Source organism: Opisthocomus hoazin, chromosome Z (genome assembly GCF_030867145.1).
Source record: "Opisthocomus hoazin isolate bOpiHoa1 chromosome Z, bOpiHoa1.hap1, whole genome shotgun sequence".
Lineage (NCBI taxonomy): Eukaryota > Metazoa > Chordata > Aves > Opisthocomiformes > Opisthocomidae > Opisthocomus > Opisthocomus hoazin.
In genome coordinates this window covers 65,719,763-65,746,296 of record NC_134454.1, presented here as the reverse complement: position 1 = coordinate 65,746,296, position 26,534 = coordinate 65,719,763, and the positions used below count along the sequence as shown (strand labels likewise).

At 46.8% G+C, this 26,534-nt stretch overlaps 2 protein-coding genes across 6 annotated transcripts in view; one reads left to right on the top strand and one right to left on the bottom strand.

The window, feature by feature from the left end:
- Positions 1 to 6,690, top strand: part of MAST4 (microtubule associated serine/threonine kinase family member 4) — a 300,471-nt gene extending 293,781 nt beyond the window's left edge. For all 5 annotated transcript variants that reach the window (XM_075447097.1, XM_075447099.1, XM_075447098.1 and 2 more), the window contains one exon: positions 190 to 6,690. In XM_075447097.1, the coding sequence (XP_075303212.1) occupies positions 190 to 4,067 (3,878 nt within the window). In that variant the 3' untranslated portion in view covers positions 4,068 to 6,690. The remainder of the gene's footprint in view (positions 1 to 189) is intronic.
- Positions 6,691 to 11,123: 4,433 nt separating this feature from the next.
- Positions 11,124 to 16,636, bottom strand: CD180 (CD180 molecule). The gene is made up of 3 exons (XM_009936148.2): positions 16,574 to 16,636; positions 13,696 to 13,862; positions 11,124 to 13,019 (listed from the first exon to the last, which is right to left on the bottom strand). Exons 1-3 carry the CDS (start codon positions 16,631 to 16,633, stop codon positions 11,294 to 11,296), a joined length of 1,953 nt encoding a protein of 650 aa, XP_009934450.1. The 5' UTR covers positions 16,634 to 16,636; the 3' UTR covers positions 11,124 to 11,293.
- Positions 16,637 to 26,534: the final 9,898 nt, after the last annotated feature.

Below are 26,534 nucleotides of genomic sequence, written 5' to 3'. Positions count from 1 at the left end.
GCAATGTAATTGGAATGATGAGGGGTTTACAGCCCAGTCACTCAAAACCTTCCAAATTTTCTGGCAGCAGATGGCATGTAGGCCTTTTGGACCGGTGGAAGTTCTGTGTCTCATGGAACATTTAGGCAAGATTCAAAAAATCTTGCTAATTTTGTGTTTATTTGGTTGGTTTGCTTGTTCTTTTTGTAGGTACTAACTCGTCCCAGAGTAGCTCCGCTAGTTCAAGTGCTCCTAATTCTCCAGCTGGTTCAGGACACATAAGACCTAGCACTCTTCATGGCTTGGGTCCAAAGCTTGGTGGGCAAAGATACAGATCAGGAAGACGCAAATCAGCTGGCAGCATTCCTCTCTCTCCTCTTGCTCGGACACCTTCTCCAACACCCCAGCCAACATCACCTCAGCGATCTCCATCACCATTGCTAGGACATTCAATTGGAAATACAAAAATAGCTCAATCTTTTCCTAGCAAAATGCACTCCCCTCCAACTATTGTAAGGCATATTGTTAGGCCAAAGAGTGCAGAGCCACCAAGATCTCCACTGCTAAAGAGAGTGCAGTCTGAAGAGAAACTTGCACCCTCTTACAGCAGTGATAAGAAACACTTATGTTCACGAAAACACAGTCTGGAAGTGACCCAGGAAGAAGTGAATAGAGAATTGTCCCAACGGGAAGTAACTCTTCAGAGCCTGGAGGAGAATGTATGTGACGTGCCATCACTTACACGAGTCAGGCCTGCAGAGCAGGGCTGCTTGAAACGACCCATCTCCCGAAAATTAGGTAGGCAAGAATCAGTCGATGAGCTAGACAGAGAGAAGCTGAAGGTCAAGATAGTTATGAAAAAGCAAGATATTGCTGAAAAAGCAAATGCTGCTGTACATGAACCTAGCAGTGAACCAGAAAATCCCAATGCCTTAAGACTGGACGAAAAAGACAAAAAAGCATTTCAGAAGGTATTAGAAAGATCAAATCAGTTTGAAACAAAAATTGTTGCTTTGGAGACCCAGTCAGCTGGTGGCATACTCAAAGATGCCCTTCAAAAGAATGCAAACTTGAGATCCAATGATGGTGTTGCTTTAGATGCACAGATGTTGTGTCATGGGCCTCCACCTAATGAGCTGAGTCATATTTCTTACGACTTCAAAAGAGTTTCCCCTCCGTGTACGCTGCAAGATGTGCTACCTGAGTCCTCTGACAGGATGCTAAGTGGAAAGGGAGAAAACATAGATAAAAATGTACCAACAAAAGAATTTGTCAAATTTGAAAGATTAGATGGCAAACTTGCAAATATTGATTATCTTAGAAAGAAAATGTCCATTGAAGAAAAAGATGATAGTGTTTGTCCAGTGCTAAAACCCAAATTGACACCAAGTGTTCATGAATGCCTTCAACTTAGTACAGGCAGACCTATAAACATACAGCAGGAGTCCACTGCAATTGCCGATGGTAGAGCATTTATTGGCAGTGTGCATGCTGCTCAGATTAACTCAGTTTCTTTTGTTCCTCTCAAGACCTTGAATGGACGATCTGACATGAGTGTGGAAAAATCAGCCCTGATTTGCACTGAGGCCCCTGTCAGAAAAAGTCCATCAGAATATAAACTTGATGGGAGGTCTGTTTCCTGTCTGAAGCCGATAGAAGGCACACTAGACATTGCCTTACTTTCTGGGCCACAGGCTTCGAAGACTGAACTGCCTTTGTGTGTGCTGCCAGAAGGACAGAGCACCATCAGTGATAGGGAATCTCCTAAACCCCCAGCACCACAAGGGAGTGGTGGGAAGGCAGAACTGGCTGGTCAGAGAGAGCAGTTGTTAAGCTATTCAAAATCTGTCAAAGTCAATCTATTGGAGCCTCAAGTTCTGCAAACAAGCAACAGTGCTCCAAATCCACCAGTCATCCCAGTGGCTGCAGAAGTACTGACAGAGAAAAAGGTTTGTAGTCCAGCAACTAAAGGCAGTATTTCTGTTATCGAAGCTGTTCAAAAGAAAGATAGCCCCCTTTTAAAACAGCAGGACAGTTCACTGGAGGCAAAGTCTTGTGTTATGCAAAGTCAGAGCATTAAAACTACTCAAACATGCTCCAAACTTTCTGCTGTCCAAAGCACTCCTGAAAAAGCTGTAGGAAAAGAGAAGCAAATACAGAAGGAGTTGCCTGCCAAACAGCCAGTAGCCCAGAGAAGCTGCGAGCCTATCCCTGCAAAGGTGGAGGTGATCAGGGAGTCATCTCTGAAGGTATGTATCTCAGATGTCCTGGTAACGAGCTACTCCAAAAGCAATGAAAAAAAATGTGCTGATTTTGCTGTTCCATCTCAGACCCAAGGAAAAATGCCCACAGCTGGTCCCAAGGTGCAACATAAGGATGGCAGAGAATTGCTGAAGCAGCTAGGCAAAGATGACAGCAGTGTTGCTCGTAGTTTTGTGGAAAGGGACATAACCAAGCAGAAAATTCCCAGTGAGTCCAAGAAAGCTATCGCAGAGTCAAAGAGTGAAGCTCTTCCATCCAAACGGCCCATGCAACCCTCAGTAGATTGTGTTCCTAAAAATGAGAAGTCTGCTCCGGTTTCCTCTGTGCAGAAGGACAATGCCAAAGATTTAGGAAAGAAAGATCAGAAACAGCTCACTGACTTAAGGCTTCAGACTACTGAGAGAGAGCATTCCAGCCAAGTTCCTCAGCAGCAACTTAACACTTCAGGCTCCCCTGCTGTGAGAGACACTGTAAGCAGAAACTATGGTGTAGATGTTCACGTAGGTGTTCAAGAACCCGTGAAGCCTGCTGCCACCTGTGTGGAAAGCAGCAGTAATAAACACAGGCCAGTCTCTGATACAAGTTCCTCAAAGTCTAAGTACTTGGATAAGCAGACATTGTCACAAAACCCATCCACTCCAACCGTAAAAGAAAAAGAAACTGTTACACAGATGTCTACCAGCTCCCGGAAGGATGGAAAACACACCAGTAAAAATGTGCTAGATCCTCTTTCTTCTGTTTCAGGCCCTTTGAGAAAAACGAGCAGTGAGCATGTACAGGCTGAAAGGCCTGTGACTTTGGAGCGTGGCTCAGTAGCCACCCTCCAAATGAGCAGCATCACTGCTGACACCAAACCCAAATCATCTGCTGTCGGCCTGGTACCAGCAGGCCCAGAGAGTCCTAAGCAGATGCAGAGACAAGAACCAGCAGGCTTGGGCGAATCTGTTGATCAAAAGCGACTTGACCTTATTGAAAAACAAACCACATCTCCAAAGTTTTCCACTGTGAAAGACTCTCTGACTAAACAGGCGGACAAAAGTCCTAGTAACCAGATGATCTCTGCAGACAAAAGACCCGAAGGAAAAATATTCACCGACACACTTTATGTTCAGCTTGACGGTGGGAAAGTAGAGCCTACCCTTTGCCTTGCAAACTGTGATGCCAGAGGGAAAGGAGCAGAAAAAATAACCACAAGTAGCAAAAGCTCTCAAGATTCAAAAGCAAAAGGACAGGTTAATCAAAAACAGCTGGAGGAGGCAAGCAAGCAGACTGCAGTAAAAAATTTGTCAGCTGCCAGCGGGCAAAGTTCTTGTCGTGTGGCTGCAACACCAGGAAAGCTGCTGACTTGTTCAGCAAATCTCTATGAATGTAGACAAGAAGTATCCGTTTTGTCTTCAGCGAAGAGTGATGCATCTTCAGCAAAGGCTAAAGCAGGCTCACCTGAGTTTCCTGCAACTGGCAAGGAGCCAAATAAGAAAAGCTCCTCTTCCGCAGGGAGCGGTAAGGCAGCAATGACTAAAAGTGTTTCATTGATGGCCTTGCACAGTGCTGCTGTTGTAGTAGAAGCCCTCCACCCTGCTTCAAACCTTGCGGGAAAACCTGGAAATCAAGAAAAATCTTACTTTGTTAACACTGTGGATGTAAAGGGAAAAGATGCCATTCAAGCTCAGCAGTCTGCTTCAAGAAAACAGAATGCGGGTAAGGATTTATCCAGGTCAGCAACCACACCCGACCGTGCTAGCACACTTTCTAATGACAAAGACTCAGCTCGGCAGCGACGAGGAAGGGAAGCTTCACGGAGCAGTCCTCACAAAAAATCCTATTAACTGCAAGAGCTGTCAGGTGTGAATTTGAGACTAGCTGAAACAATCTCAATGTATTGGTCTGCCTTTAAACCAGCACTGTGTTGTGTCTTTGTGCAGTAAAGCTTTCATGTCACTGAAGAAAGATGACTGGGGATATGTAAAGAGAATACTTTTTTTCAAAATGCCTTCCCAATTGTAACCGGTAAAACTGTTACCATATAGTATTTGTACAAAAATACCTTTACAGCTGAGAGCTGTTGAAGAAAAGAGTTTATCTGTAAATACCTAGCGATGTGTTTGGGGTTTGAATGTAGCATATATACTTTGCTGCTGATTGCGTTGTTTATTCCCCCCTTTTTTAAAATAGTTGCTTTGCCACTTATTTGCCATACTAGAATATGAAACTGAATTACTAAAACTCAGACCTGTCATGGACATTGGCACAACCATTGTTCTGACTGGAAATCAAAAACAGGCCATGCTTTTAGTAACTAAAAATCCTAGCTAGAGATTAAAATAAAATACTAGTACAGAATAAGTATGGTGACTTATTGTGAGTTTTTACATGTATTTTTAATAATCCGATTTTGATAGTACTGTACCTGGCTGACTGCTCCACCAGATCTAACACAAGACCTAAGTGCTTCTCCCTGCTGCACAAGGCCTGTCTCTTAGAGTAGGTATCGTTAAAGCTGTGGGAGGACCACTTGGTTGGTTATCAGGGCATCCCAGCAAGAGTCGTGTTCTCTGGTGGAATGGTGGTTCTCATCTTGTCTGTTTGGGAGTACCTTCTGTGACCTTCACCCCAGACAAGGCTGAGACTCTGAAGCACATGCCGTGTGCTTAGTTTTTGCTGCAGTCCTCTTATGAGTTCCTTGAGCTTTTTTAAATTCAGGCCCTTACGGTGTGAGGCACAAGTATAAGCACATTACTTGCAGTACTAGTATATTCATCACAGGTTTTCGATACATTGAGAGAATGCGTATTATCGTGGCATATAGGTCTGCATAATTATCTTCATACAGCTGTAGCTTTTTTTCTGTTTTATGACAGGTAAGGTAAAAAGGAAAAAAAGCAGTTTCAGTATCATATCTTCAAAAAAGTTCAGGACCTCCGATACATTTTAATGCATAGCTGGGGCCTTATGTTGTAGACTTAACTTGCTGTTTTTAGCAAGTAATTCTGGGTTTTACATTCATTTCTAAATGCATTGAGTAGCTCCATACATTTCATAACATAATCTTTTTATTTGTATGCAAAAAAAAAAGTAAATACTGTAATTATAAAAGAAGCATTTTGTAACAAAGGAACATGTTGGAGCTATTTGGTGCTAGAATGTGACTGTCTTTTTACTTTTGCTAAGCCTTATTTAAATTTTATATACTGTGGAACATGTAGACTTCAGTCATTTTAGTGTGGAGGTATTTAGTTTGTTTTGAAGGATAAAAGGTAAAGTTTGAAACATGTACAGAAGCACTACAACATACCCTTAGAGATGCGTGTTTTTTTAATGATGGGGATCAACAGTATGATAGTTTTGCTTATTTCTGTTATATGTACCCACAGTAGTGCTAGGCCCCTACCTGTTTCATTAGGGCTTACAGATTGTCTTTCTGTCTCAAAAGCTATAAAATTGTTCATAAAAGCACAGTGTGATCTTGACTTGGAGATTTGTATGACGACTGACAGTGTGCAGAATTCATTTCCCTCTGGTGAATACTTTATTATACTGATTAGTTGAGTTGGATTACAGCAAACCTGGCATGGAAAGATAATACCGCAAACAAGTCCTTCTGATTTTTTTGTGTACCGCTAGAACATTCTTAACTGCCTTTGAGGTGTTCACAGAGGAGCTAGTCAGTAATGGATTATGTTTTTTGCGCAGTTTTAAAGATAAGATGGTCTCAACATTTACAGTTTATCTGTGCTTTGGCAGTTACCACAAATGAATGCTAATGCACTTCGAAATAACATTTCTGTCTGGGAGGTATTTCCTAGTTTACAGTCTTCTGCATTTTTTCAGCTATCCTCTTGTTTCCTTTAGAGCATATCTAGCTATTTGTTTACGGTATACCTTTATGTATATTTTGTATAGTTCATTATTGCTTCTGACAGATATGTTATTTGCATTTTGGAAGTGTAACAGTGCTTAAGCTTGTGTTCATGTAGTACCTGTTTGTTGGTGTTTATCTTGGCAGTGAGCTGTTAGAGATCCTCCTGCCTGTGTTCCACTTGGTCAGTCTTTACGTGATTGTAGATCTGCTGTATTCTTTTGTAGACTTCCTGCCGTAGATTCCTCAGCTTACCAAAAAAAAAAAAAAAAGGAAAAAAATAGAAAAAATTTGTTAGGGTCTGTGCAATAAAGTGTTTGCAGTCTTATTTTCTCTAAGAAACTCCTTATGGATGTCATAATTGTTGTATATTGAACACGATTATTTATACTTATGCAGTTGCATAACATTGAAATAAAAATTCAGCATGAAATTTTTCCTTGAACTGCTTTCACTCCTGTAACTTAAGGCACGCTCTGCTCTACTCATGGCCAGGCAGATGTAGTTTTTTTTTCTCTGGGGCCAACTCAGCACACCCCTTAAGGTGCATGCTGGCCGAGAGTTGTGCCTAAGGAAACGGGGTTTAGTCTGGAGACGGGTGTGGTCTGCATAGCTGCGTATCTCATCTCCGGCAGTGGCTGGAACCACTGCTCTGCTGTTGGGTAGGCAGGCATGGGGTGACGATGGGTGACATATCCTGACTGGTAGCTAACAGTGGTTGAAGGCTGTAACAGGACTTTTAAATCTTTCTTCCAAAACATGTATTGTCATTTATTAGAATAGGTCAGTACGTTTTGTAGTACCTTCTCAAAATACCCAATCTTTATTTTTTTTTTTATTCATGCTAGATTTTCAACCTTAGCAAATTCCTGGAGCATGTGTAAATGCAGCATTTTCTTCAGTTTTGAAATCTCTGCTCCTTGAATGTCATCAGATCTCCCTTTATTCTTTGTTTCTCATGACAGAAGATAAAATAGATGCGGTGAACCAGACAGGGCAGATGTAGCAGAGCACCTTAGTATCCAGTGGCCTTTTTTCTTTTGAAAAAAAATGATTTTGGCAGGAGGAGCAAGAGGCAGGATTACCGCTCCCCTGATTTTCATCTTTCCACTTCTTACAGAGGAGTGATGTGTGTTAAAATACATGCGTATTTACTGTTCCATTGCCGGCGGCTCTGCACAGCAGGTTGGCACGTGTCAGGGACTGCTTGCCCAGCAGGGGATGTTATTTTTATTCACATTTTAGTATTGCATTGTTTTCTGTGTGTTTTTCCTCTGTACAAAACCAAGCATCACTTTTGCTGCTTTGCTCTCTGAAATCAGTAGGTGAGGGAAAGCTGCAGGTCACCTGCAACCTTTCCAACTTGCCGCAGTCCAGCAGAAGGCAGACAGCCTGCGAAAGTGGTACACTGGGCAGCGGTTGTGATGAGTCAGGGAGGGGGAGGGCAGGATCCGGTAGCTCAGGGAAAGGCCATCACTAGAGTGGAGGATTGATTCTGGATCTAACTGCTTTACTGGCTGTGCTGTCTCCAGCTGTGCATAGCAGCAGTCACCTCTGCCTGCTAAGACAACAGGTAACAACACAAAGAAGTTTTATCACACAGCATGCCCTTCAAAATGGAGGTGTGAATTAGATACAGGCACAAGAGGATGTCTGAGAGACTTGCTGGAGAACGATGTCATCTGCTGCTGGGAGAGAAGAGTTTCCGTTGTGTTTGCCAAATGAGGAGGTATGGTATGAGTGAGTGGCTGGGAAGGGATCTTGCCTGCTCTTTTTGCAGGTAGAGACAAGACTAGTGAATGGGAGAAAGTTCTTAAAAGATGAATCATTGAATTAGGATTATGGCTTTTAAGTCGACAGATTTAGAAATTGGCCTCTCCAACAGTCCTGTTCAGAGTAAAATCTTTCAGAAATGGACTTGCATCTTACTGATAGTATCTTCTTTAAGCAGGTTTGGGGCAGGAAGAATTGGGCTCTGAGTTTTGGTTTGTCCAAAGGAAATAAAGATAAGGGATTGCCAGGCTCCGAAATGTGACTCGTTAGCTAAGATCTGCTGAAGTTTCTTCTCTGTGAAATACTGATAACGAATTCTGTTTTCAGTTTTTTGTGTTGTACCATGACTTTGGTGGCTACTCCTGTAGCCCAGGAGTCAGGACAGTGGTGACTTCAATCCTATTAGGCACCATTCACCTCAGGCAGTTCCCTTGTTCTCTCTGTGTGCAGGCTCCCCAGCTGTATTTGAATAAAATAAAGACATAAAAGGCCTGACTGGAAACCAAGGACTGCATCAGATCAGAGGTTGACTGGGTAAACAAATTCTATAAAGAAAAATAAATTTACTGTCCTGTCCATTTATATCCTTGCAAAGTAATCCCAGAAGACAAATTCTTTAGACTTTAAAAAGTTTGAATATATAATCTTGACATTTTAGCATGTTCTAGCTATATATAAATTTTACTCCAGAATAATCAATCCCTGTATTTAGGATTTGTGTATCGTGAAACAGTGTGTGCTGTTCAGTGCTGTTGTTTGTATGACGTCCTATGAATGGTGTTTTGCCAGCAAAGAAGAAAGCAGAGGTGACACTGTGAAGTAAAGAGAAAATAAAAGTGACGACAAATCAAGATATGGTCATAAAAACAAGCTGTGTAGAGGGAAGGGGCTGTGTTGCAGGAAAGTGTAGTTAAAACTCTATGCAGAATATATATTGCACAGGAGTGCGTTCACCATTTTGCCACTTAAGCCATCTTTGAGCTTTGACTAACTGAATTCTACATGTGAGTCTATGCCATGACGCTGGGTAGCGTTTCAGAAACCGGGGGTGTTTAAATCCTGTGTTCTCTCCAAAAGGCATTTTGGAAAGCATCAGCCCAACATGCAGTTGTTTCTTCAAGATGCGGATGCTTGTGGATCTGCCACAGTTCCTAGCAGATATTTGCAGCACTTTTTTATGTACATCTCCCAAGCTATGAACTGCATGATGCTCCCTTTTAACTTCACTATTTGTCCATCGGTTTTCTGAGCACATAAGTTTAAGAGGGAAACAATGGAAGAAGCAGGTCTCCCTTGGATGGTGCACTCACTGGAATTCATGCTGGATTGTTAGATGGTGCAGTTATCAGAGGCTGCTCATTTAACCAGTCGGATTGGCAGAGGGAGGGGAAAATGCGCCTCGAACCCTGGGTTGACTTCAGGAGCATCCCTGCCTAGCGCATCAGGGAGTCCTCACCTCGGGCAGCATAGCTTGCTTGGTGATGTTTCTCTCCCTCAGACCGGTCCTTACCAACCTGTCTGGCACAGGCAGCCCCTGCAGCTTTGGCATTGTGCTGCTGGAGCACAGAGCCCGCTGACAGAGTCAGGAGGAGGCTTCTGGGCAGAGCGTGTCCGCAGCCGCAGGAGCAGGGAATATGGAGAGGCAGCATCCTGGTACCCAAAATCTGGGCATGTGTACAGGTAATTGGAGAAGAAACCTCAAATGTCTCTCCCTGTGTGCCCATGGGCAGCAGCACACCGCTACACAGGCAGAAGGAGGAGGAGCTGTGGGGTAAGGCGGGTGGCGTACGTGGTGTGAAGACATCTGAAAGCTGCAAGAATCCACATTGTCTTAGAGTGATCTGCTAACAGAGGGTAAAAAGGGCTTTTCAAATGAGAGGTGTTTTTTACTTGAGAAGACCGAGCAGGGTCAGTCTTGTCTTCAGAAATGAGCAAAAACTTTCTAGTCCAGCAGGGATCTTTGAAATCTTAGCTAGTCAGCATGTAATGGGTGAAAATGTGAAGGAAATGCCTTTGGGGCAGGAGATGAAGCTGAATGGTGAGCCCCACATAGAAAGTGTTGAGAGAGAGCTCGCCTTCCACGTCTAGGAGAGCAACCACAGCTCCCAGAGTAATGCAGTGGGGAGCCTTGCTGGGACAGGGTGAAACTCCATGTGGTGCATGCTCTGCTACAGAGACAGAAGGGTCATGCCCTCTGAGAAGGTTGTGCCTGTGTGTCAGGGTTATACTCTGTTACTGAAGCACTAGTGCCATAAATCCCACTATAGTAACACAGGGCAGGTGAGTAGGCACGGCAAGCTCCCATCAGACCCTTGGTCAAATGCACACGATCTTGTCTTGCCGCTGGGTTTATTCACATGATGGCAGAAAAAGCGACTTGGTTGTTTAGTAGAAGTAAGTAATAATACCAAGTCTGTCTCTCTTCCTGCATAGCTGTTGCATATCCCATTGGAGCAAAGAGACTCTGACTTCACTCCAGGGACACAGGCCAGAGACAACGTGAAGTAGCTGTGGGCACCAGGAGCGCCCGTGGGATGACGTTGCTGCTCCCCGCTGTGCCCTCCCCTTTGCCGTCTCCAGCTTTCTCTCCTGGGCTGCAGCTGGAGGAAGCAGTCTGCTCCAGGCTGCCACAGGGAAGTCTTGTAGTTGTTGGCGTTGGTTTTTTGCCCTGTGCAAACAAGCGTAGTGCCAAGCACCCACAGAGTCTTGACCAAGTCCTCAAGTTTTATGGTTAAAGCTGAAATTGTGAATAGTCCCTGCTTACTGTGGAGTCTAGTGAATAGTACAGGAGCAGGGCCTGCCCGGGGGTGAGAGATGGACAGGCAGAGGTTCAGTGGCCGGGAAGTTTCTAAGGATCAAAAGTATTTTAAAGAAATCTGAGGGAGGATACTGGCTGTTTCTGTCAGTCCTGCAGGAGTAGGTCTTGCATGACTACGAATGTTGCGCCTATTCCTCACAGAAAGTTGTTTTTAGCGGGGCAAGGTACTCTACTGCCGACTCTCCAAGAATATTGTTTTTGAAGGGCATTTGAGAGAGGGTGAGGGTTTGGTTCGTTTGTTGTGTGGTGTTTTTTTTTTTTTGTTGAGGGTGGTGGTAGTTTGGTGTTTTTTTTTAAAGAGAACAGTGTTTGTGTTTCAGCCGCTGGATCTTCCCTTTATGGGTGTATTAGCCGTAGTAGCTGGGACACCAGGGCTAACATGGAGCTGAACTGGGATTTCACTGCAAGAGAAGTTATTCATGTTCAAAGCTCAGGTCATAGTTTATTTTTCACATTCTCAAAATTTTTCATTTTTTTTTCTTAAAGTTATAATACAAATCAAAAGGTTATTCAAAAAGTTAAGAAAATACAGGTCACAAACAAAAATAGTTGTCATTCATCTTGGTACAATTGCTGTACATCTTTTTGATATCTCCATCACAAACTTACATTTGCTGGTAATTTTGCTTGAAATAGCGAGTACCCCAAATGAAGGTGGCACCACAGGATAAAATAGCCAGGACAACTGCAAGGATTCCTGCCACGCTGATCCCGCAGGAGAGTGAGATTGTGGCCAGCAGAGCCCCAGCTAGCAATTTGGGTTCAGAGCATCTCGTTGCTTCAGGGTCTTCAATTTTATCCAGATTCTGCTTGTACCAGGTGATTAAACCAATATTGGAACAGGTGCAGTCCAGAGGGTTGTAACTTAAATTGATTATGCAGTGGCCAGCTAGGGACGCTAGCTTGTCAGGTGGTACAATATGGATCGTGTTGTGGGCAAAATTAAGATAGATGCTTTTCAGGTTTGAAAACGCATCTGTGCTGATTGCAGTAAGTTTGTTGTGGCTCAGATCAACATGCTGTAACTTGCTGAGGCTGTGAAATGCTTGGCTGCCTATTGCTGTCAGTTCACAGGATGCTAAAATTAGCACCTCTAAATTGGTTAGCTGTTCAAACAGTTTGTCCTTTGGCATGATCCCTGACTCAAAGTTATTTTGGCTAAGGTCCAAGGTCATGAGGTTTTCCAGGCCTTGAAAGAGATGCTGAATGCTGGTATTGATGTGGGAGGAGGAAAGATTCAGCACTTGCAAGAGATGCAAATTTCGGAAAGGACCCTGTGAAGTGTTGATGTGAAGAGAAGTGAAAGCTAGGTCCAGCAGCTCCAGGTTAGCACCATCCTTAATGAGCACATCTTGGAGGTGGAGCCTTATGTTGTGGCTCAGATTCAGATACCGAAGACTGCTCAAACCGCTCAGCGCGTCATTACAGCAGTCAAAGCTTTCAATATGACTCTTACTTAAATCGAGATGTTGAAGCTTGTCCAGTTTCTCCAAACAGCCAGAGCCCAGCTGCAGGATGTGCAAGTTCCCCTTGATGTGGAGGTGGGTGAGGGAAGGGAAGGCAGCAGAGCTGATGTTGCAGAGGTGTTTGAAGGAGTTCGAGTTGAGAACTAGCTCCACTAGCAAGTTCATGCCACTGATGCCAGCGGGCAATGCGCTGATGTGGGTTTGAGTTAGGTCCAACTTTCGGAGCCTAGTCAAGCACCGAAACGTGTCAGTGTTTAGGTTTCTGAAGTGCCGTAGCTGCAGATAGAGATCCTTGACAGAGGTATTGCAGAGGCCTTGTAAAACATCTGGGCTTATGTAAGCCTCCTTTTCCACGTTGTAAAATGTTCCCAGCCAAAGAGTCTGGGCTGTGGAGTTCTGTATCCCCGCCAGGACTTCAGGGATGTTAGCGCAGCCCCCAAAGTCCAAACTGTCAAAATGGGACTGGAAAGCTCCAGGTTCGATGTGTGTGATGTCGTTGCCTTTAAAGATGAGAGCTACGTTGCTGGTCTTCTGCAGAACGCGGACGTCTTCTGCTGTGATTGCTCTTATGTTGTTCATTTGAAAGTCAAGGTATTTGAGGTTCTGTGTGGGAAGGTTGGGAGGAAGGTGCAGCGAAGATATGTGGTTGCTGCCCAAGACGAGGGTATCCAAGCTGTCCAGATTTGTCATTGGAATAAAGGACATACTGGTTATTCCCGTCTGTGTTAAGATAAGCTGCTTCAGGGACTGCGGGCCAATGAACGCTGTGTCAGACAGAAACATGAGCAGGTTTCCAGTCAGCACAATTGTCTTCAACTGCTTGTTGCTGTGAAAGGCACCGTCGTACACCCAGTTGATCTGACACCTTGAGAAAGCAACGGAAACCAGCATCGGTGGGCTGTCGCATAAAACTCTCCTGGTATGTGTGATAACCCGAACTGCACTTCGTATCTGTGAGAGCTCATGATGGACTGCCTTCACCATGGTAAAAGTGCCTGTCTTTTGTAGTGACACTTCCCTGGTATTTGTAAGCTCACACTGAAATACAGGGTGCTGGTGAGGAGAAAAACCTGCCCTGAAATTACATGTGTGAAGGCGTTTGTAGAAGCCAGGGAGACTTCAGGTTTTTAGTGTCCGGTTTAATAAAATGAAAATCTTTTTTTCCTGTGGAAAAAACTGGGCATTTACAAGGACCAAACCTGTGTTTCTCTAGGGTTTAGGGAACAATGTCTTTATAGAAAAGTGAATTTAAAAAATTGCTTTATTGACTTTGCTGTCACTACTGTCTTAGCAGCAGCAGTATGTGGAAAAATGCACATTTCACCCAGTGTCCTGCAAATCATAGTCACCAGAGAAGCAGCCTAGATGTTGCCCAAGCAGGTCAATCTCTGCTTAGCAAAACACTTCACAGCTGTCTGCAAGTGCTGCGGGTGGCTTCCCTGTGAAGGCAGGGAGATGCTGCTCTGGTGTGCTCCAGAAGCTGCCTTTAGGTAGGGGGTTTGACCAACCTGACGTGCAGAAGTAGGGATGCTCTACCATACCTTGTTAAGTCCAAGTAGAGAAGAGACTTCAGCTCAGAGAATGTTGAATTCTGGAGGGAATGGAGCTCGTTGAAGCTGAAGTCAAGGATTTCGGTTGTGACAGGTAGTTTTTCAGGAATCTTCCTCAGTCCTAAACCTTCACAGCTATAGCTTTTATTTACTGTAATCTGTGGAATATATGTAGTGAAACTGCAAGAGGTATGTACTGCGAATATCAATAGGAAAATATAGCACTTCAAAACAACAAACAAACAAACCAACAGAGTTCTGAATTATTTAAAAATGTAACAGCCAGAACCCTAGGAAGCCTTAGTTCAGGCTTGCGATGCACAACCCTGGGGTTTTGAGGAGTGTGTTTTTAAAACGAATGCCTTGAATCTCTCTTCTACTAATTTGAAGTGTGTCTCATCTGTAGGACTTTCTTATCGAAGTTAGCACATATGAGGTTTGTTTACTCTTCTGGATGAATTATTAAACCCTAAGAAAGAATCTGCACAAGATAGTTTTAACTTCTGAATTTCACAAGTCTTGTAATGAACCTTATGCTAAGAAATGTCTTAAGAAAACCTCGCAGAGAGGAGGTAGAAAAGAGCAGGTCTGGGGATGTTCCTAGAAGGCACATTTCCAAATTAATTGGATCTGAAGTGCAGTTACACACTGCAGCGAGTGGAGGTTTAGCTCAGGCCAGACAAAGATCTTATCTGATACGCTGAGTCTTTAGAATTTCTATGAAGGCTTTTCAGTTTAACTGGTAATAAATCGATCTGTTATGTAGAGCTGTCTGCTCTGTGGATACTGGGGAAATTCATTAAACGTGCTTGACCTGCCTTTGCCTGGGGTTCACGCGGAAGTCAGCCAGAGGCTGGGACTGCGGCATGCAGGGAAATGCCGCCCCGGAATAGGCTGCTGCAGCCGCTCAGGGCAGTGGAGGTGCTCAGAGCATTGCGCTTGTCCCAGCTGACAAGCCTTGCTCCCAGAGAAAGCCCTGGGCAGTCACGGGGCCAGTCTGGGAGGGTTGGCATCCCCGGGGCCAGCCCAGGGAGGGATGGGGTTCCCATGGCCACATGCGAGCTGCGGCTTTGGCAACATCCTGCCAGGAAGCTGGGAGACATTCTGCTTGCAGGGAAGGAAAAGCGTGTATTGCACAGCTGACCAGTCTGACTGTTTTAATGAGATTCAGAGGTATTCTGCTAGCCCAAAGCAAGCAAGCGCAGGCGGTGGGATGTCCAGTGAGACACGCGCCGGGGCCTGGAGCCCACCAGGAGCAGGGGATGGCACAGGTTCCGCACCCCGTGGGGCAGGAGCGCGCGTTTTGTTGAGGTGCAGACGCATGGGCCCTGGGGAACGGTGCACGAGGTTTGGGTGTTTCTGTCCATGTGCGACGGCAGGGGAGACCAAACCACGTCTCTGCCTGCCTGTGGCTTGGGAGAGGCAGGCGGACGGTGGAGGCACTTAGTGACTCACTGGAGGGAAAGGAGCAGTATTTGTTGCAAGCCACGAGCTGGACACGGCCAACAGTTTCTGTCTTTTCTGTAGGCACAAATCCTGTAACCAGAGGGTGCTGGGGGTGCTCCATGGCCCTGTGGTGCTGCAGGCGGCAGAGCCGGGCAGGCAGGGGCAGCGAGACGACAGCAGCGGTGTGGTAGAGCTGGGAGGGAGTGGAAAGGGACTGTCACAACAAAATGCCCCATGTGAGAGGAGGGGATTGCGGCTCGTCCACTGCCCCTTTCCTCCTTGGCGCGGTGGGTCCTGGCTGCAGCGCAGTGCTGGGGGATGGCTGTGGGTGCAGTGCTGGCAGGGTGGGATGAGCCAGCGCTGCCACAGCTGGGCACATGGCACGACCTGAGGGACAGAAAGCCAGCCCGGTACCTGCCGTAGCACGGGGGCTTGGCTCCAGCCTAGAAGCACTGGAGTAATACATCACTGGTAACTATAGAAATGGCAAAATGCAGGCTTGGAAAAGCCACTCCTTTCAATACTGATAAGCAAAGAAGAACCCGTGGAGCTGACTGCCATAACGTGCGGTTTATACAGGTAAAAGATGTTTAGCTGTCACTACAAATGAGAACAGCGTCTATGTTTTACCATTCAAATCAATTAGTGAGCAAGCTCTCTCTGTACATTTTGGGGCATGGAGCAGCTCTCACAAGCAGCTGAGGAGCAACCATCTCCTGGGGGATCCTGGTGTGCAACCACGAGTGCTTGGGCACTTGTATATTTAATTCAGTGAGGTGCTTGCTGCTGGCCCCAGATGTGCACTGCATAGGACTGTTTTCCACAGTGCTTCTTTCCTGAATCAAAACCCTTACTTTTTTTCCCTTATCTCCCACTTCAAAAAAATAAAGTAAAAATCTTATGCCTTTTGCCCTGCCACTGGAAAAACCCTGGTACTTTCTCCCTGTTCTCATGTGGTATCGCACATCAATCAGATGACAAACACAGACACTATCATCCCGCTACTGTGTGCGAATTCCTGTATGGAGAGTGCGAGCATGAGACAAAAATCCCTAAATCTGTCCTCTGTCTAGCTCTGGTATCTGCTAAATGCCCCTGTGAAACTTCATCATCCTTCTGTCTCTCTGGGAGGTGAAGCACGGCGCGAGTTTGATGGGCTCCCAAAGTCCCTGGCAGTGGCAGGAGAGAGTGTGAGGGTGCACGGACGCCCGGGTGGCAGGACGGTGAGGGCCAGTGACTGGTGTCCCTGCGCGCATCTCAAGGCACTCGCCTTATTTCTCCAGTAGGTGCCTTCGGATCCCCCTGAGAGAAATCCCTCGGGAACTGAAAGCAGTCAGGCATCAGCAGGCAAGAATTTGCCAGAGACTGATGCGCTGCGCGTGCGGCTCCTGTACCTCGCAAGAGACCAGCAGCTGTCACTCACCTCCGTGCACGTTGTTGTCTCTGCGGTGCTGGGTGCTTCGCAGCTAACACAGATGAGCATTGTGAAAATCAGAAAGTGTAAATCACAGGCCATTACAGAGAGAGGCGGGTTGTTAAAATGGATGTCCTTGTGCCAGCTTCCCTCAACGTAAGCGAGACAGAGCAGCAAAGGTCAGACAAACTGGGCGAGTCGGCTAGAAAGGAGGTCGTAAGGAAAAGAAAGGCTTGCTGAACCTCTTCGGTTTGGTGTGAGCAGAACAGTAGTTTCAGAGTGAAAGAGGAACTTCCTTGCTTTAAATATAGTCAAATGACTATGCACTGATACTGTTCTGGGGCAGAACAGATTTTTTTTTTTTTTTTTTTTTTTAACAAACTGAAAGTGAGGGAAATTTGTCTTTATGCTTGCGTAGAGTGAAACGTCTTCACTAAGCACAGGGCAGCTAGTTTGGCATGAAATAGAAGGTAGAACAAGAAAAGAGCAGGTGAGACTGCAGCGACTCGCCAAAGGGGAATTTAAGTGCAATGGAAATTTGGAGTAAAACATAATTTGGTGCATTGCTTGGGAAAGTCACAAGAATTTGTAAAACAACTGAAATATAGGCAAAAGATCTGTGCCTGTTTTGCTGCAAAAAGTATCGTGATGCTTGATCTTGAAGAAACATGTTTCTCAAGTTAGAAACAATAGTTGAAAAGCAGTAGTTATTGTATTTATTATTATAAAAGGAATTATTTTCCTCTTGTATTTAGATTACAGGTAATGATCAGTTTTCTGAAGGGGACAATACTTCTAATCATCTCTAACATGTGCAAGCGTGTGGCAGCGGCAGGCGGGAGTGTCTGGTCCTCGCTGCCCAGGACGGCACTCGAGAGCTGGCTCCAGCCAGCCAGCTCAACCTGCCTTTTTTTTTTCCCTTTCTGAAATGGCTGAGGTATTAGCTTGATAACTTTGTTTTCAGCAGGCCTAACTGGCACTCTTTCTTCACCACCTAGCAGAGAAAGGCATGATGAAAACATACTGGGCTTCGCGCAATCGAGGTGTCATCTGGAGAGCATCAAACTCCACACTAGGGAAGGTGGAGGCATCTGGTGCCAAGGAAGCACAAAAAATCAGCAGCTTCGGCTCTGAAATAGTGTATGAAGGCCACGGCTGAACTGGTAGCTGGAGCTGATGTATCCATCGCGTTTTACCTGAGCTGTACCGTGCTCATCCCTGCAGGTGGCTGGGGAGAGGGGAGCAGTCAGTGTGGCAGGACCGAGGTTTAAAATCCAGTGCAGAGCTGGCTCCCTTTTGCATCTTTGCCGAGGCTTCCCAGATGGGTGGTTGCGGCTGGTGGGCACAGAGATGACATGGCACCGGTGGCCTGCTGCTGTATTTCTGTGCTGCTAGCATGCTTCTGTGCTAATCTGATTCAGCTGGGTTGTTCTTTTCCTCCTCAACTTGTAAAATTTAAAAGCAAACAACTTATCTGAATGACAAGCTAAAGATCTGACTCCATATCCCACTAACAGATCTTAGTGTTTACTGGAAATCCTGCTCCTCCTGCAGCTGGTAGCACAAATTTCAGAGGATTTTGTTGTTGGGGGTGTTTGCTCCTTGTTTATTTGCTGTTTTCCATGCTAAGGCTCAAAGGCTAAGTCTTGGGGTGTCCCCACCCTCCCTGCTGCGCTTTCCTGGCTGGTAGCAGCTTTGACTCACACTTGCACCCTATGTCTTGTTCCTGGCAGGCCACGAGCACTGGTGGCACAGATGCTTCCTCAAACCACTCCTATCAGAAACCTACAATTTGAGAGGAATGTGTTGTTTTGGAAAGAAAAGTCCTTTAAATCAGGAGGGGATATCAGCCGAAGCTAATCCTGTCTCTTCCTGCAGTGGAAGTACATTACCGTGTGTCATGGAATTTACGTGTGACATAAAGCAGTATAAATAACTCTAGAGATTTTTTTTGGTGGAGGAGGGGATGTGTGAGGAAAAGGGAAGCTTTACGATGCAACTAATGAATTCCAAGGCCTGCCTCAATGTCAGGTAACGAAGAATTCATTATGAAATTGGTATCAGGTAACTGAAGTTTCTCTTCTCACCCAGGTGCACAAGCAGCTGCTGAGCACAGTAAAAATGACTAACGATTAGAGGTGTCTAAATTATTCATTACATGTCCCTATCTGATTAATTTAGCTCCTTGTGCTCATAAAGGAGTGAACAGGGAAGGGTAAGAGTTTATGGCAATAGTGGGAGGGAGTGGCCTCGGGCTCGGCCAGACTGCAGCCCCTCTGTGACCACGGCTGTGGCACTGGGGGCTGTAGGCTGATTCCCCTCCCATGTCAAAAAGGGCAAGTGCTTCTTTTCTGCACGCTTTCTGCCTTTCATGATGGTGTTTGCTGTTCCCAAGTGGTGGGTGGATCCTTTCTCCATCACCATGTTCAGGGGGGCTGTCAGATCATGGGAGTCACTAGGAGAGTGCCCTCAAGAATATTTTTCTCTTCATAATATTGCTTTCTATGTGCTTGGCCAAAACTCTTCCCACTTTGGTGATGGAAAAATTTAAGAACGTGTGAACAGCAGTGGTAATAGTTGGCTTTAATGCGACGGTGCTTGTCACTGAGCGCTTGTGAGATGCTGAATACTGCTGAAGGCTGAGTGAATTGCTCCCCCTGCGCTGCCCCCTCTGGCGCCGTGCCACCCCACAAACAAGTCGCACTGCCCTGCGATCAAAAATTCCCCTGGAGAGGGCCACGCATCCGCCCAGAGGTTCTCCATTTTAAACTGATTTCTGAGCTAGACAGGAGGAACAGCTCACGAGGCTCACCAAAACACGGTGAGTCACCCACAGCTTGTGTCCACGGGCGGTGGTCCTTCCCTCACTTAAACCACCACCAGCATGGTGTCGGTCCTAGCGGGGACCACAATGGTGCAGTGCCGGCGTGTTCCTCAGCCCAGCCAAGTGGCATGGACGTGGGCATCACGTGGGCACTTGGCAAGATGCCGAAGTCACAGGATGCCAGTTCCCAACCATGCTGCAGAAAGGTGGGTCCCGTTTCTGGGTGGGATCCTGGGTCCTGTGGGAACCTTTCTGCCCAGGCAGGAAGATGGCTGGTCGGGTCAAGGGGAAATCCTGTCTGGTGTCAAATCTGCTTGGCTGGCCCTGCACCTGGCCTGGCCCTCGTGTCAGGAAAGGCACCCGGACAGAGCACTGAGCACAGCACCTGTGAAAAGCCTGGCCCCCAAGGGGTGCTGTGGGGGGGATAAACCTGGGAAATCACTCCTCTTCCAGGGTTGCCTTGGAAAAAATTTATAAAGACTGTAAGGGTAAGTAGGAATGAATGTAAGAAATAAAAAAAAAAAAGTGCAATGCATTGTGTATATATATTTAACAGATTTTAGCACACCCAGAATTCCTAGAAGACATTAATTATTGCTTATGTAAGAGATGTATCATGTCAATCTCTGGGTCTTCCGTAGCTCTGAAGAAGAAGGGATTGGCAACCCAACACAGCAGGGTTTCTAAAATACCTGTCTGTACAGGATGAAAGGATTAAAATAATTTTCAGTCCTTTCTTTCAAGTATGGGTTTCAAGATTTTCCTTGTTTTATGTTTTCTTTGGCACCACGAACAAGAGATAGAAGCCCAAAAGATTGCTTTAAATGCTGGATGTTAAGAACCCAGACTAGGGTTTGCCTTGAGGCAGTGGGATTTGGGCTGTGACTGTTCCCCCACTGTGGCTGCATGGTGCCCCGAGAGGAGACACGGCAGCTGAGCAGGACCAGGACCACCCTGCACTGCCACAGACACATGTTTTCCGGGAGGAAAACCTGCATGGGCTCTGCTGCCGGTGCACAAGGTGCTGCAGACTCAGCACGTGCTCTGAGGAAAAGCCTAAAAAAAAAAAGGTGATGCAGCAAGAGCATAAATCACCTGCAGGGAGAAAAAGCTGCTTAAAAAAATGTCAGATTTGACCAGACCTTATGTGAAACTGCTCTGCTTCATGACGCAGCAATTGATCTTTCTGAAGCCCTAAACAAGGGCAGCAAAGATCAGACAGATGTTCTCTCCAGCCTGCGCTCTCCGTGCATGTGAGCAATGTCCCTTTGCCTGCACTGGGGGCTGGTGGGGACACAAAGGGGACAGGAGCTGCAGGACTATGTCTGCGATGCCCTCCTCAGCTGGACGCCAGCCTGTCTGGTGCACGTTTCAAGCAGCTGAGGGCCAGGCTGCAACATCCCCCAGCCCCGGGGGTTCCTCTTCCTCTGCTTTGCTGCTGCTCTTTGGCAGAGGACCAAACCAACAGCTTCTGTCCTCTGGCATTGATGGTTAAGGTTAATGCTGAAAGCACACCACAGCTTCAATCTGGAATTCCCATGGCTCAAGCAAGCCACCTGCAGCTTTCAAAAGGATGGATGGTGAAGGCCCTCAGCCAGGGCGCCGCTGCTGCGCCGGGTACTGAAACCCCTGGGCTTTTGGGGGGGCATGGGTACTGGTTTTCTAGTAGGCAGGATGAACCTTTCAGCTGAGGATTGCAGCTTGCTAGAGGCAGGGGGGATGCCCGCATCCCTGGCCCCCGTGCCCTGCCTGCTGGCCTGGAAGCGGGGCTGGCCATGGCTGGGGTGGGCGAAGCCGCGTGGGGTCCTACCAAACACAAACTCAACATAGTCAAGGCAGAGGCGTTCCGTGGGAAGGAAGGTGCTGACGGTAATTAGCAGCTGATTAATTACTGATGTACTGTACATCATTGTTTCATCTGCAAAGGGCAAGTTCTCCTATGTTCTCCCTGCAGATGGTGTTTCTGTGTAACTACTGTTGTTGTGTTATCCTCCTTGAGTAGCTTGTGATCTTTTCAAAATTCAGAAGATGTTTTGAGGATCTCAGTGCTGAAGCTCCTGTTACTCTGTGAAACATCTGTAAGGCTTTTCCCTGTCTCAAGAACGCAGCCTTTGCTCCCCACTAAGCAAGTTACATACCCAGAATTCTCATTCCCTGTGGGTTGTATCAGTACTATAAAGCCAAGATAAAATGCAGATTTCAATAATTAGTAACAAGCCATTCGTCATCTTTCCAAACAATACAGAATCTGACAAAATGGGCCATGCAAGTCTTGCACACTAGATTTTTGACTGACAAGAGAGAAATCTGGTTGTATCTGTGAGTCCGACTAGAGTAGCAAGCAAAAAATGAGAATTAAAACCTGGCGAAGCTTCCCCTTTCCTGAGCTCGTCTCTTAGTGGGTGCAGCTTGGCACAGCTTTGGGGAAAAGGAGCTCCCCAGTCCTTGCGTGGAGAGGCTGGACTGATCCCTGGGAGCTGCATTTTCAGTGGGTTTGGTTTGCTGTGGCTGGCTGCAGATACTGACCTTCCAATGGGAGGAAACCGGGCAGAGATAAAGAACCAAACTCAGAGAGCTAGTGTGAGCTCAGGCTATTAAAAGAACTTTTAGTGCAGAGGCTTTGAAATGACAAAAGAGCATCTTAAAAGGAAGCCCTGTTGCTAAGCAACTTTAATTATGATTTATGGAGCTCCAGGAGGAGAGGGGAGAAACCTCTCCCACTACTTCCAAGTGAGAAATGCTGGTGAGGAGCACTTGTGACCCAGGTGCCGTAGCTAGGTCCCAAGTGTTGCAAGCCAGGTCCCTGGCTGAGGGGGTTTCCGTGACCCTTTGGTGCAGGGATGGCCACAGGTGAGACCATGTGGGCAGGTGAGAGCCACCTCTGCTCCTCTACCTGGGGTTTCTGAGAGGGCTGAAATGCAGCAGCAGGCTGCACCTCTGGTCAGGGTGGGTGAGAATAAGGAGAGAAACCCAAAACTGCCGCGATGAGGGGAAAAAAGCGTAGGTTGTGCTCGGCCAGATGGCTTGGGAACCTGAAGTGATGTCTCTGCACAGTTTTGACTGCTTCAGTTCACTTCTCACATTTCTTTCCTCTCTGTCCCCCATTCATATTAAGAAATCCATATCTGCCTATTTTGCGCTGATGGTCTTTGCCTGCTGAGCATCCGTGCAGCTGCCAGGTAATATCCTATGCTGGTTATGACTGTATGTGAGGTAATCAGGTAAAATGCATGCTGCGTGAGTCGGGAGGTACCCTAAGTATATTTGGCCACAGGGTAACATTTGTTCCTTTGTCCTCACCACACTTCAGAGACGTGGATCTGAAGTCCCTATCCTCGCAGCCATCTTGCCTTTCTTGCCAAGCAGGAGTCCTTGACAGGTCTGGTTTGCTGATGGCACAACAAACAAACCTTACTGCTAAAATTCAGGATTTTGTTCTCAAACAGAGAGCTGAGGCTGCGGTTGGGTGCTGATAATGAGACTGTTGAATGAATGTCCTGCAGTATTGCCAGGGGTAACTGTCTGCAGGTTGGTGATTCATCTTTTGAAAGTGTTTCACTTGGCAACTCAGTCTTCAGCAAGGTTTCATTGCCATCAGAGCAAGCTCATCAGAGCTTCATACTGCGGCTTGGCTTGGTGTTAGTTCTTTGTATATTGTCATTCCCCAAAAATATCAGTTGCTTTCATAGTAAAGCCATAAGCAGGCAATAGCCTTCTCTTCCTTTTTGCAATAACTTTGAAAAAAGCGGTGAAATGCTTGAGAGACCATACCCCAGCGGTCTATGCTTTCCTGGGGCGGCTGGGAGCAGCTGAATAACCACCCCACTCTCTGGCCCTTAGCAGGGAAGGCCTGGGATTGCTACTCTCCCTAACCCAACACGCAGGGAACGGCAGTGGGTAGCACAGCTCGTCCCTGTGGCCAGGCTCCATCCGCCTGCGGGCAATGACAACGAACTCTCGCCGCGATGGTGCTGGCCGATAGTCAGCACTTCCTCTGGCACTGGGGCCCGTTGCCTCACCACGCTTGCTGTCAATTATATGCTTTTTCCTCTTGGTGTAGCTATATTTTCCTTGCTTCAGTTTAACTTGTTGCTTATTTTTCTGTTGACTGTTCAGAACAATCGACCCCTTCCTCCACACACCATCCTCCGCAGCATCCACAGGCTGTTGGTGCTGCAGGTCCCGTCCCCTCCGCTGCGTTGCTTCGCTGCCCCTTTGGCTATAGTGGCTGTCCGTCAGGGCCACGATCTCCAGCTTGTGGAGATGAAACCATGTTTGAAGAAGTGTTCCCAGCAGGATTGTGAACTGTAGTTTGTCATGCCGCCGTGCTCATCCGAGCTGCGCTGCCTGGGGGCAGCGACACAATATCTCTGTCAGTCTGCCGTGCGTCATGGGATGTATATTTTCCTTAGATCACAGGTGAGTGGGTCTTAGAGAAACACAAGGGGCTTGGGCACTGGCCCTACATTTTAACAGATGAAGAGGCAGTTCCTGAAGTTGTGCTGGTGTGACAGAATTAGCAGTGTCTTTCAACGTCCTGCTGTTCGTGAGCGGTAAGCCTGCCCTGGTCAGAGTTTTTCTGGCCTGGTTAAATGACACAGCCTAGAGGGGGGCAACAGTACTGTGCAAATGGTCTTTTTTACACGTGAGTGCAAATCGTCTTTGGAGGAGGATGGTGGGGTGAACAACGGCAGAAAGCGAAATTCCTGTTATCCAGATGAGATTTCCGAAATGCACCTCCTATGTTATTCTTTAATTTAGTTTCACCACTTTCGTTTTTTGGTTTGCAGCTGCCTAGGGCAGCATGAAGAGCAACATGTGGTTTGCTGCTGGACCGAATCTGTCTGGTGCGGAGGAGCCACACCCGGCATTGCAGAGCGAGCAGGGTCTTGGGGAGGTTCTTGCCCAGAGAGAAGAGGGCGGAGGGAAGGGGAAGGAGCTGGAGTTCATAACAGATTTAGCAGGTTACCTGCTGCCAGAGGAAAATCTGGCCAGTAATTCTAGGGAGCCTTCCTTTAACCATGACTGTGTCTAGATGTTCAGTCAACAGCATTTTCCATGGCCTTTCTTTTCTAGGTCCCATTTCTAGCCTGCCATCAGGCCGGACCTCATCATGGCCAGCAGTATGGGATCTCTGCAGCGCTCACTGCCGTGCCTTTCTGCTGGTACCTCCTGGGAATGAGATCCAGCTGTCATGCTTGTGTGCAGAGTGGGCACTGTTTGCCCAGGCACTCCAGGACACCCTGAGCACAGCAAGGCAGTGCAGGGATCCCCTGAAGTCCAAGGGATATTTCTTCTTCTTAACATCATATATGTATTTGTGCACCTTGCAGGTGAATGCAGTTTTACCTGAGGACATTGTTGCATCTGTGTTCAGTGGTCTATGATGGTCACTTGTTGATGCCTTCTGCAGTTCATGGGACATTTTTCAGACCTCTGAAGCCTGAAAGATTTTGTATTTTCTTAGATGATTCTAAGTGGTGGTAATACTGCAAAACCGAAAGGATGTGTCCTTGATGCTGAAAGCCACTTTTTATTTCCCCTGTACCCCAGGACATGGTCTAAATGGACTTGCAAGATAAACAGTGATCAAAAGGTAAAACTCAGAGTCTGAGTAAACATGAGAATAAATCCAACAGTACATTAGGAAAGAGGGAGTAATTACTATTTTAAAACGTAACCTCAAGAATTTAATGCTGTGCACTTGCTTCATATTCACGGTTGAAAAGATTGCTTATTTAAACTGGAAACTCTTTCAAAGACAGCAACATGTTTGAGCTCTGCAGTTCAGATGTTCCCTCTGGTTTAAGAGTACGTACGCAGGGGTACAAAAACTCCTGGAAGGAGCTGCAAAATGAGAACGGCAAACTAGATGAAAGAAACCAGAAAGAAGTGCTGAACAAGGTGCAGGTGCAGCTGTAAATTAGGCAATGGAGGCAGGGAGAGATGGAGGGAGAAGGAGTCTCGTTGGTAGACAGTCTGAAGTGCAGGTCTGTCTGGCAGCAGTTGAAGCCACCACACGGCCCCAAACCTCCCTGTGAGCTCTGAGCATGCTCATACAGTAACTGTGTAAATATCATAGAAATCATAGAATCATAGAAAGTTTTGGGTTGGAAGGGACCCCTAGAGGTCATCTAGTCCAACCCCCCCGCAGCGAGCAGGGACACTGCTAACTAGATCAGGTTGCTCAGAACCCTGTCCAAAATGGTCTGGAATGTTTCCAGGGATGGGGCCTCCACTACCTCTCTGGGCAACCCGTTCCAGTGTTTCACAATCCTCATTGTAAAGAATTTCTTCCTTATATCCAACCTAAACCTACCCTGTTTTAGTTTAAAACCATTACGCCTCGTCCTGTCACTGCTGTCTCTACTAAACAGATTGTCCCCATCTTTCCTATAGGCTCCCTTTAAGTACTGAAAGGCTGCAATCAGGTCTCCCCGCAGCCTTCTCTTCTCCAGGCTGAACAAGCCCAACTCTCTCAGCCTGTCCTCATGGGAGAGGTGCTCCAGCCCTTGGATCATTTTGGTGGTCCTCCTCTGGACCCGCTCCAACAGGTCCATGTCCTTCTTGTGCTGAGGGCTCCAGAGCTGAACGCAGGACTCCAGGTGAGGTCTCACCAGAGCAGAGTAGAGGGGCAGAATCACCTCTCTCGACCTGCTGGCCACGCTTCTCCTGATGCAGCCCAGGACACGGTTGGCCCTGTGGGCTGCCAGCACACATTGCCGGCTCATGTCCAGTCTTTCCTCTATCAGTACCCCCAAGTCCCTCTCAGCAGGGCTGCTCTCGATCCTTTCATCCCCCAGCCTGTATTGATACCGGGGATTACTGCGACCCAGGTGTAGGACCTTGCCCTTGGCCTTGTTGAACCTCATGAGGTTCACACAGGCCCACCTCTCCAGCTTGTCCAGATCCCTCTGGATGGCATCCTGTCCTTCTGGTGTCTCAACCGTACCACTCAGCTTGGTGTCATCTGCAAACTTGCTGAGGGTACACTCGATGTTGCTGTCCATGTCATTGATAAATATGTTGAACAGCACCGGTCCCAGTACAGACCCCTGAGGGACTCCACTCGTCACTGGTCTCCATCCGGACATTGAGCCATTGACTACTACCCTTTGGCTGCGACCATCCAACCAATTCCTTATC

Excerpts from the sequence above, each read along its gene's own strand:
- CD180 (XM_009936148.2), bottom strand. The coding sequence starts at position 16,633 with ATGCTCATCTGTGTTAGCTGCGAAGCACCCAGCACCGCAGAGACAACA. Across the intron at positions 13,863-16,573 it reads AGACAACAACGTGCACGGAG|ATTACAGTAAATAAAAGCTA; the intron begins GTGAGTGACAGC and ends TATATTCCACAG. Across the intron at positions 13,020-13,695 it reads CTCTACTTGGACTTAACAAG|GTGTCAGATCAACTGGGTGT; the intron begins GTATGGTAGAGC and ends TGCTTTCTCAAG.